Source organism: Glandiceps talaboti, chromosome 13 (assembly GCF_964340395.1).
Source record: "Glandiceps talaboti chromosome 13, keGlaTala1.1, whole genome shotgun sequence".
In the NCBI taxonomy this organism is placed as follows: domain Eukaryota; kingdom Metazoa; phylum Hemichordata; class Enteropneusta; family Spengelidae; genus Glandiceps; species Glandiceps talaboti.
Window position 1 is genome coordinate 4797137 of NC_135561.1, and position 11238 is coordinate 4808374.

Consider the following 11238-nt stretch of genomic DNA (forward strand, 5'->3'; position numbering starts at 1 on the left):
AACAATTACACAATTAACAATTCATAAATTATAACTTGCAGCAAATCTATCTCTTCAGCAACCTGATATATATTCATATAATTAAATTATTACAGACTGTGAAAACCTCGGCATACCAGCATGTGAACAGTTCCTACCATATGGCGGTTCAACTTTCTACAGTCACTTAGGTCTTACTCGCCAGCAAGCTATAGAGAAAATGGACAGTTTGAGGTCAACAGAAGGTTGCAGTGAACACATTGATTTGTTCATGTGTTCCTTACTTGCCCCAGAATGTGGAATCAATGGAACTTACAGACAACCTTGTCGATCGTTTTGTGATGACGTATATCTTGATTGTAGTGAGACGTTCTTTAATGATGATTTTGAGTGGCCAACGGAATGTTCATCACTCCCAACACCCGATGAAGCACAAGACTGTGTTCGTAAGTGTATTTAAAGTGATGCATAAGTTTGCGTATAACCACTTTTTTCATTGGCAGTGACAAGAAGATACCCTGCTTATCTTTAAAAACAAATTTCACTTGACTACAGCTCCGAAATAATTTGGTAATATTCTTTTCTCATCCTTCAAAAAAAATGTAATTTGCCGCGTATCTAGTAGGCCGAAGCCCATAAATTATCACATATATTAGTTTTGGAAAATAGAATAGTACACAATATGTTACAAAATATTTCGTTGGAAATGGTTGGGCAAACATCATGTTGTAATTAACCAACTAAATTATTAGTAAACAGATTTGATGGGAAAGCATTGTTAGATTAAGTAGCTATTCAACTAGGCAAATACAGAATTGGTTAGACTTCATGTATATTCTCATTGTTCTTTAATTATCAGGAGTGACACCATGCATGGAAAACCCATGTTTAAATGGCGGTGTATGTTTACCAATTGGTGATGATGATTTTGAATGTTCTTGTATTGGAGGCTTCACTGGACGTGTATGCGAAACAGGTAATTTTATTATGCACGACACACGTTGCATTGGTGATATTTTGGCATTTCGACAATAGGACAATGAAAAATGACACTTTGAAAAAGTGCTCTAAAATTGCATCATTAGCTTAGGACTTTTTAAGTTTTTTAAGATACACCGCTTTGTCATTCAGCTACATCTTGGTGTTTGGTTAACTTCTAGACCTGTATTCTTTGCGTAGTCTTCCTTTTTTCTGTTAGATTTAAAATACCAGGTAGCCTAATCACCACGGAAATCCGATGCATTCGATTTGCCTATTAATTAACGTGAAACTTTTTGGGTCATTAAAATAACCTTCATTTAGTGTTTTGACAATGCTGATTTCTATTGGTCTGATGTTAATCATCAATTTTCCACTTTTCCAATTTTCTTCGCAGACATAGACGAATGCACTATAACTGGAGTAAACCCATGTCAAAATAATGGTACCTGCATCAACCTCTTTAATAGCTACCTGTGTATTTGTCCCATTGGATACGCTGGAGTAACGTGTGGTATGTATAACCATGTTTTGATGTATGTTGTCATAAAAACACACCTTACACTTGACTACAGCTCCGAAGTCATTTGATTTTCTCATCCTTCGAAAAAAGATAATTATGTAATTTGCCACGTACATGGTATGGTAAAAACCCATAACGTGTCATCAGTCATTAAGTTCATATCTATCCAGTCCTGCCATTAAGGATAAGCTTTAAGGTGGTGAACAGAATGTACGACAGGGGGAGGGGCAAGGAAAGACATTACTTAAGACCTCAATCCAATCCCCACCCCACACTACGCCAAACTGCTCAACTGTTAGAGACCCACTTCCCTGTACCCAAGTACATAAATGTTCTGCCAGATCAATTGTCACCTCTCCCACTATTTGCCCGCCGTCAACTCTGACTAACCTAAATGCTTCATTTAGACATTTAGACAGAAATTATGTTTTATGTGGTATGTATAATTGAATTCGTTGTTAGACCACCCAGTCACAACGTGGCAAGCAGGTCCCGACATGTGAAGTTGTGCAATTAATGCATCCATGGCATTCAGGCAGTTTGAACTATAATGGCACGTATCGCTATTGTAATCCATGGAAAATATATACGTTCGCGCGTGTGTTCGTTCGTTCTTGTGTGTGTGTGTGTGTGTGTGTGTGTGTGTGTGTGTGTGTGTGTGTGTGTGTGTTTGTTTGTTTGTGTTTGTTTGTTTGTGTGTGTGTGTGTGTGTGTGTGTGTGTGTGTGTGTGTGTGTGTGTGTGTGTGTGTCCATTCATCCATCCATGGCAAGCCATATCTATGACACCCATACCAGTCAATTTCAACCAAACCTGGTACAAATGTCAAGCACTATATGAACATCACTTCATTTTATCGACCTTCACTATATAAACAGTTTTAGCTAAAAAATAAAGAACAGAAACAATAAGCATTAAAATGAACATGTCAAATTTGAATGACATTTTTGAAGCCCAAACATGCATAGCTCGGAGGATGTTGTAGGAATGGCTAATGCCCATCCCTTTCAGCCTTTGACTTTGACCAACATTTTCAAAGTAAAATAGCCAACATTTTTCTTATTCCATAACTCAAAATGTTGCTCCACAGAGATTCGATTCGACTCCACACGTAAGCTTTCTTATTATACTTTGAATTTTGACCTTGACCTCCATCTTCAGGGACAAATAGCAAATTGCTCAATAACCACTGATGTTTTGTATCTAGAGACACCACTCAAGTGTCTGCATATATGTTTATCACAGTAAGCTTTCAACCCAGACACGTGACTTTCCCCATGACCCTCATTTTCATCGTAAAATTCAAAATTGTTCAATAACTTTGGAAGAATACCTAGAGATATCAAAATGTATACCTACACATTGTTAGGGGTAAGCTTACTATTTTGACAGATTTCTGACCTTGACCGTTGTCTTCGAGGTCAACTCTAAATTTGCGCAATTACTTTGAGAGTTTATCAAGTATGGTCCGCATTCAAATTATCTACACTAATGATAAGGGGTGACCTTTCTGATAAGATTATAGTTAACAGTGCAATGCAATACTATGTTGTATTATGTTGTGTTGTAGTATTCAAATGCATAAGACTTGTTGTGTATTTTCCAGATTGTAAGGATATTACTATCGAGATGTGTCGTTCACTTCCATTAAATCTTGCCCGGATGTCAAAGTACTCTCAAAGCAGAGCTCGAAGAGAAAGTTCAGTGTCGTCCTTGGCCGATTTATTGGAACGACTTCAAAATGTACGAGCACCTTGTCATGAACACCTCGACTTCTTCATGTGTGCAATGTTTGCTCCTGAATGTAGTGATGAGGGATTCTATCGACAACCATGTCAGGATTTCTGTTTAGATGTACAACAAAGTTGTGAACCAAAATTTGCAGCTGGTGGTATTGATTGGCCTATAAATTGCGAACTCCTACCGAGTGCAGATGATGAAGATGAGTATTGTATAATGTCGCCTCAAGGTACGTAGTAGTGCACGGCGAAAGTTTTGACCTTTTTGTATAGGTAGAGTAAGTATAAAGATTGAAAGATGAAAGAGCACCTCCACTGTATGTACATACAAGAAAAATGATATCCCTATATAGCAATATGATACAATCAAACGTTCTGTCCATTATGTTTGTTTATAAATTGTCTGTGGGGTGTGATCAGATCATCTCACTCGCCATCTTTTTATTATTCTTGACAAAGGTAAAGGGAGTCACATAGGTAGTTGCCTGTTATGCAAATTAGTTATTAAGTGCTCTCTTGTCTGATTAACTAGTCTAAGAGTAATCTTTGGGCTTGTCTATCATTCTCTATTGCTGAGAATTCGGTGGCCGCATTTCAGGTCACTTTATCTAAGCACTAGTGACTGATACCAGTTCCTGCGGAGATTACCATGGTGACTAGTAACTGGGATAAATTAAAAGGGAAAGATGAGAACTTTTGCCTTTACAAAACTAAAATAATAAATTCAAAACATTTGAAGATGATAAGACTAACAAAATCTCCTAAGGGACTGGTGTCAATCTATCTAATAATTTGTACACCCTATGAAATATTTATATTAGGAAACCACTACTCATCGAAATTCATTTAACAGAACCTATGATTTAGATTTGCTAGAAGTACTGGATTAGTTACACTAAATTGCATGGAACTATTCGTTGGTTTACATTGTATGCCAATACTAATCAACATGATTTACATTTCATATAAACACTAACATTCATGAGATGAAAAAAAAATAATCACAGATTTATGTCGCATTATACTTATTTACTGAGTTGAGAATTACATTCCCTAAATAACATTGCTTTATCTTTGTATTCAGAGAGTGGAATCTGTGGCACTACACCTTTAGCTGCACCAAGAGGAAGGATAGTTGGTGGAACAAATGCAGATTTAGGAAGATGGCCATGGCAAGTTACTGTAATGGAATATGGAAGTCATAATTGCGGTGGCACCATTATAAACGAACATTGGGTGCTGACTGCTGCTCATTGCTTGTAAGTTTATTTTGTCGTGTAATTGCCAATTGTATGCCCCCCTAACATATATAGCTTTATAAACGAATGATTTCATCAATACACAATTGAAAGGATTGGTTTGGTGCTATGTTGTTGATAAAGCAAGAGTATGACTGTCACATCGAAAGTTTCAGGTAAATGTTTCCAGACTTTACATGTGCGTGTATAGAATGCAAATTACAATCGTATTTCGATGCTGGTATTGGTGATAGGCTAATGTGTTTACGTATCGTGAGGGTGTACGCATTGTTTTGTTTCAAATGACATATTAATGGAGGTAGGGTGATTATACATCTTGTACAACATCAACGCGACCTATTTCAGCTAGTGTTTTCCACTCAAGTTCAGCGAGTATTTGACCAAAACTTGCAGGGTTGTTTCATACCATTGCGGGTTAATCCATACAGCATGCATTTAAAGCATCTCGCTTTCCTTTGGCAGTCGAACAATATTTGACAGTTTAATTTCTTTTATTTTGGGGTTGTTGACATTGCCGCAGAAAACTGGCGTGTCGTTTGCTTTTGATTGTACATGGTCAATACGTCATGCAATGATGCAAATAATTCGATATGATAATGTAACATTCATTGTAATATTCCTTGGATATTTACCTACCTTCTTCATTTTTTACCATCTCCAAAAGAAACATCATGTCAAAATTTCATTAGAATCGATGCAGTAGGTTTTAGATATCGTGTCCACAGAGTTGAAGACAAACATATACATACACAGAGACACGCACAGACAGACTGACAGTTACAAGAGCTATGATGATACCCTTCAAACGTGTTTAAACTCTTTTCAGTGTAACGTCTTCAATATATGGTACAACGATTCGAACTGGTATTATAAGTCTGTCTAGTGGTTCATCTTACGAGTTCGCAACACAAGTTGGAATGATTTACGTACACCCCCGCTATGTGGCGTCAACAAACGAATGGGACTTCGCCTTGTTATACATTGAGGAAGAAATTGAATTTAGTGATTATATACGTCCAGCTTGCTTGCCACCCGCAGATGACAGAAATTTCTTCCATGATGGAGAACCATGTTACATCACAGGATGGGGGCAACTCTCCGAATACTGTAAGTCGTCTGCTTGATTTATAATTCGTACGTCGTAATATGATGCACAGTACCTTCCGATCATACATGTACACCAGGTGTAAAGTGAATGCCTTCCATAGGGCGAGTATTGTTCCACTTTTGCATTGCGAGTACATGATCTCGCAGGTATATAATCAATTATTCAAATTAGGCCAGATGTGCAAAGTTAATCCACTATTTATTTATTTATTTATTTATTTATTTATTTATTTATGTATGTCTGACTTTCCTCTCACAAGATACCAGTACCAAATCTGAAAACAGAGTAACCACACACGTGTATACCTTATTCAGGGCACAAAATATGACTCCGGTAAATGACAGGATTGGTACAAAATAACATGTATAAAGGATTTCGTCACGTTTCAGATTTATCGGTCATATTACCCAAAATTTCCCAATCGACATTACTGTTGTTTTGGTTAATAATGTATTCTAATCTAATCTAATCTAATCTAAATTCTTTCTTAATGATGACGATGTCTCGTAATTGTGCATTTTTTTATTTTTAGCATATGGTTCGACAGATATACTCCAAGAGGCAGTTGTACCATTGGCAAGTCAGCAATACTGCGAAAATCAATACGGAAGTAGCCGAATAACTGATGAAATGATTTGTGCATTGGATCCGAGAGGTGGTATCGACACTTGCCAGGTAAGATAAAAAATAGCAGGTGTTACTGCTGGGTTTAGCAAACTCGTATTTTTTATGTTTGTTGTTATGTATGGGTAGATAACGGCAACACAGACTGACTCTATACATTAAACGTTGCAAACTAATTCAATCTCCTCAATACTGAATCTCTCCTCATTCTATAATTATTTGTGTTTTAAAGTTGACTATTGAGCATAGCAACTTAATGTAAATGATGAACTGGTTTCATTTATTTAACTTCTGCAAAATGTTCTTCAGTAAAGTGTATGTAAAAAAATCACGACTTTGTACCTTGACCGGTCTAGAAAACTGTACCATTAGTTCCATACAAGTGCGGTATATTCACTGATTATGTGCCAATGTGCTATGTAGGTAATTATTGTTGAATGGGTTGACTTTATTGAAGTGCAAAGTGATCATGTAGCATGGAGGAGGCGTGGAACCATTCTCAGTGACAAGAACTAAAACCTAGTAGAAGTCCATGCCAATTTAATTGATGTAATACAAATGTACTAAACGTTTTATGGCCGGAGGTGAAAGGAATGGGATTCCTATGGTGAATTTGTACATTAACATGACAATGAGTAGGTGTACTAGGTTACGTAACAGGGCAATAGATAATAATGACGTTCTCGGGTACATCTAAAAACTTGTCGGAATGAAGTTTAACTTCAGTATAATATATATGGACCCTCGCTCATTTAGTGGATTCAACAGGACACTTTTTGGAATTATCAACCCCGTGAAAAATAATATCGTTGTTGATAGCCACTGACAAAATAGTGTTATATATTCCGGTAGGCCAGATAAAAGCTGGTGTTTCAGGTAACCCGACTGAAGCTAGTTTATGCCGCCGACCCTAAACATAGAAAATGAATGTTCAGGCCAATAGTAGAGCAAATAGGTCCTTCAGACTGCAAGTTTCATACTGAATAATTCTAGAACGATTTTGAATTTAAATATCCTAGTCAACATATCTTTTTTCTTCAATGAGATATTTAGGAATGAAGATATAACTCCAGTGTTAGCACTGTTTGTTTTCAAAGATGTTTTGAGAATTCAGCGTGTACTATTGAATTCAAAATATTTTCTTTTAAATGTTGCTTCCATGTTTTTAATCTTGTTAGTGGTCGCCATTAAGTCAGTGTTACTTTATAGTTATGTAATCGTCATCATGCCACAATGGTGTTTGTCTGTCTTTGCTTGACTAGTCCCTAGTAATCTGTCTATTGTAGGAATATGGATGTGACATGACAATAACGTATTGATATTTTAGGGTGATAGTGGTGGTCCCTTGGTATGCCAAAAGGAAAATGGACGATGGTACCTTGCTGGTGTCACTAGCTGGGGAGATGGATGTGCACGATATGGAGTTCCTGGTGTGTATGCTCGTGTGACATCTGGGATAACATGGATTGAAGAAACTATGTCGAACCATGGTAAATAAGGTAACGAGTCACATGAAATAATTTTATGTAAGTTGTATTTTAACCAGATAAACATGTTGTTACGTTACAACATATGCAATATTGGTCTCAAATTATCAAGTTGGTTTGTGTACTTTCAGCAAATGTGCAACTAACAGTAGCATCGAAATTTGACCATTCTCCTTAACCCATATAATATATATATATGTATATATATATATATATATATATATATATATATATATATATATATATATATATATATATATATATATATATATATATATATATATATATTTATATACACACACATATATATATATATATATATATATATATATATATATATATATATATATATATATATATATATATATATATATATATATATATATATATATATATATAGTTTTGGTAGTACTGGAACTCTTTCTTGGTTAACGTTGTAAGTCGGAGTTTCACGCATTGCGCGATCATCAGACAACTGAGACAACAGAGCAGTTGTCTGATGATCGCCCAATGCGTGAAACTCCGAGTTACAACGTTAACCAAGAAAGAGTTCCAGTACTACCAAAACTATTGCGCTCTGCCACTGCGGTATAGAGCACTGTCTTAGCAGATTGATACTCACCGAGTTATATATATATATATATATATATATATATATATATATATATATATATATATATATATATATATATATATATATATATAAATATATATATATATATATATATATATATATATATATATATATATATATATATATATATATATATATATATATATATATATATATATATATACGCTCTGCCACTGCGGTATAGAGCACCGTCTTAGCAGATTGATACTCACCAAGTTATATATATATATATATATATATATATATATATATATATATATATATATATATATATATATATATATATATATATATATATATATATATATATTATACGCCAACAGGATAATTATTAGAACGAAAATACCAAAAACAAGAGAGATTGGAATAAATTATTTTAACAAATTTACTAATCCAACATTTACATAAGTTTAAATTTTCTTCATTTCAGAGGACAACAATAAGTGACAGCTTCAAGATTTAGAAGTGGCGATTGTTATAGGGAAACTGTTGCCGTGCCTTCTATAGCTGTATTATTTAATCAGGATGTTTCACTGCGACTTATAAGAGTGACACTAATCTAGAGATAATCGGTTTCTTAGTTATTAAACTTCACAATGTAAATGTTTCAGGTCGAAATGATACACAAGTGACGTTTCATCCGCTTCTCATCAAATACCGTGCAGTTGCACTTTGCATTTCGTGATATTTCTATAGAAATGGCCATTGAACTGACTACATACATTTCCTAGAGGTACTATGCCTCCACCCCTCTCCCAACGACTGTTGGTTTCTCTCTGACTTTGCCTACCGGTAAACAGACGGCTGTGGGGAACCTTAAATAAGTATTGTGTCAACGGGTGAGAGCTTGTGTGTTATTTCATACTTCAAAAGTTCCACAACATATACCAAAGAGTAAAGACAGTAGATAAACTTAACAAACACCAATATACGGTATTCATTTATACATTTCTTAAACTGGTCATTTTGGATGACAAAGGGATGTTTATTTTGGATTTTTAATATATAAAACTTTAATTTACTATGTTTCCCTACTTGAAAGAAATTGTGAAAGTTCAAAAGCACAAACCGAAGTACATGTTTGTAATTCAATAAATTACCAAAAGCTAAAAATGTGAGCAAAATGTTGCTAATGTACGCTTTTTACACACACTGATTTTTTTGCAATTCATTTAGTTACAACCAAGGTCTTGGTATATGTATTTTCACATAGATTATTCATGACAAATATAGTAAATTTGTTTTATAAATTAAGAATCTAAAATAAATCCCTTCCGTATGGCCAATTTCAATAATTACAATGACATTTACAGTTGGGAACTCGAATTTTATACTCAGAATATTTCAAAGTGCTTGATATCATTTTTTCGATATAAAGACCTTCCAATATATGATTTGTAATACGTTTCCTTTGATTATTGGTTTAACATTTAACCTTCCTCTAACATAGTTTCAAATACAAGAATGTGGCGTATATTAAGTATCAGTCATTTAATATGTAATGTTTGAATTTTACAACCCTTTCTAATTAGTTATTAACATCTTACGTACGCAATATGTATATACAGATTTGACGCAAATAAAAGTTTAGTATTAAATAACACAGAAAAGTGTCCTTTCAATCACTGTTATGGTGAAAGGTGAAAATGGAGTAGTGATCAAAATGACCGATAGCTAGTCTTACAATGTAGACTAATTTGAAGTTACTTATTAGAATATAATAGATTTGAATAGAATAGAATAGAATAGAATTGAATTGAATTGAATTGAATTGAATAGAATAGAACAGAACAGAATAGAATAGAAATAACTTTATGAATAGAACAGAATAGAATAGAAATAACTTTATTGTCCACAGTGTATATATGCAGAATCGCTTTCGGTCACTCGTGTCAAAAATTTACATATACAACAATCAAAGAACATAGATAACAACAAGACAGGCTAAAATTACAGAGACAGTGCTGATCAACAGCTAGTTAAAATGGGAATTGACAGCTATAAAGACAAAATAAACATGAAGTTAAGGTTCCCTGGAATTTAAAAATTGAAATTGCTGATGGAATAAAAGAATGTTTATACAAATTCCTGCGTGCTCAGATACGTCAAAAACAATGGATGTATCCGCCCATACCATTGGCTATGCAAATGTAATTGTTAGCAACCATAAATAACCGTTTGGTCCATAGGGTGTGTCAATACACGGACTCTGACGTGTCCAGAAGGTAGTGGTCCTCAACATCTTGATATACACTCAGCATAAAGATGTGGATGAAGCAGTAAAAGTGGCATTTTGAAAAAATACAGCATTCGTTGAACGAGGTAGGTGTCATATCATGCAAACTATAACCACAGACAAGTAACACATGTGTTACTTGTCAGTGCTTTAACATCGAATACAAATCTCACCTAGCAGGAATTTAGATACTGACTCATTTACCTGTTGATCATACTGTAGATATGGCTCCTTTTTGCCATTTAAGAACTAGACGTAAATTGTACACCTATGATGTATCTGCGTGTATAATAGCACCATGAAATATTGCAAGCACTTACACCATGCACCGCACTTGACTCAGAAAACATTATTGTTGATGAACAGAATGGATTTAGAAAAGCAAGAGCATGCATTGATCATATCTATGCACTTACATCTATAATTAGAAATAGAAAAGCACAAGGTCTGTCCACTTTTTCTGCTTTTATTGATATGAAAAAAGCATTTGACTGGGTTGACAGAGATCTATTGTTTTTCAAATTACTAAATAATGGTATAAATGGGCCTTTTTACGAATCTATCAAAAGTATGTATAGTAAACCACTTTCTTGTATTAATTTGAATGGTAATTTGACACCTTGGTTTTCAACATCTCATGGTGTTAGACAAGGTGATGTGTTGTCTCCTACA

General features: G+C 34.5%; 1 protein-coding gene across 1 annotated transcript in view; it reads left to right on the top strand.

Moving 5' to 3' along the window:
- LOC144444770 (uncharacterized) overlaps positions 1-9901 on the top strand; it is a 39544-nt gene extending 29643 nt beyond the window's left edge. The window contains exons 17-25 of the mRNA XM_078134302.1: positions 96-425; positions 839-955; positions 1355-1471; positions 3086-3448; positions 4303-4477; positions 5304-5584; positions 6118-6260; positions 7537-7708; positions 8761-9901. Of these exons, the coding sequence (XP_077990428.1) occupies positions 96-425; positions 839-955; positions 1355-1471; positions 3086-3448; positions 4303-4477; positions 5304-5584; positions 6118-6260; positions 7537-7707 (1697 nt within the window). The 3' untranslated portion in view covers position 7708; positions 8761-9901. The remainder of the gene's footprint in view (positions 1-95; positions 426-838; positions 956-1354; positions 1472-3085; positions 3449-4302; positions 4478-5303; positions 5585-6117; positions 6261-7536; positions 7709-8760) is intronic.
- Positions 9902-11238: the final 1337 nt, after the last annotated feature.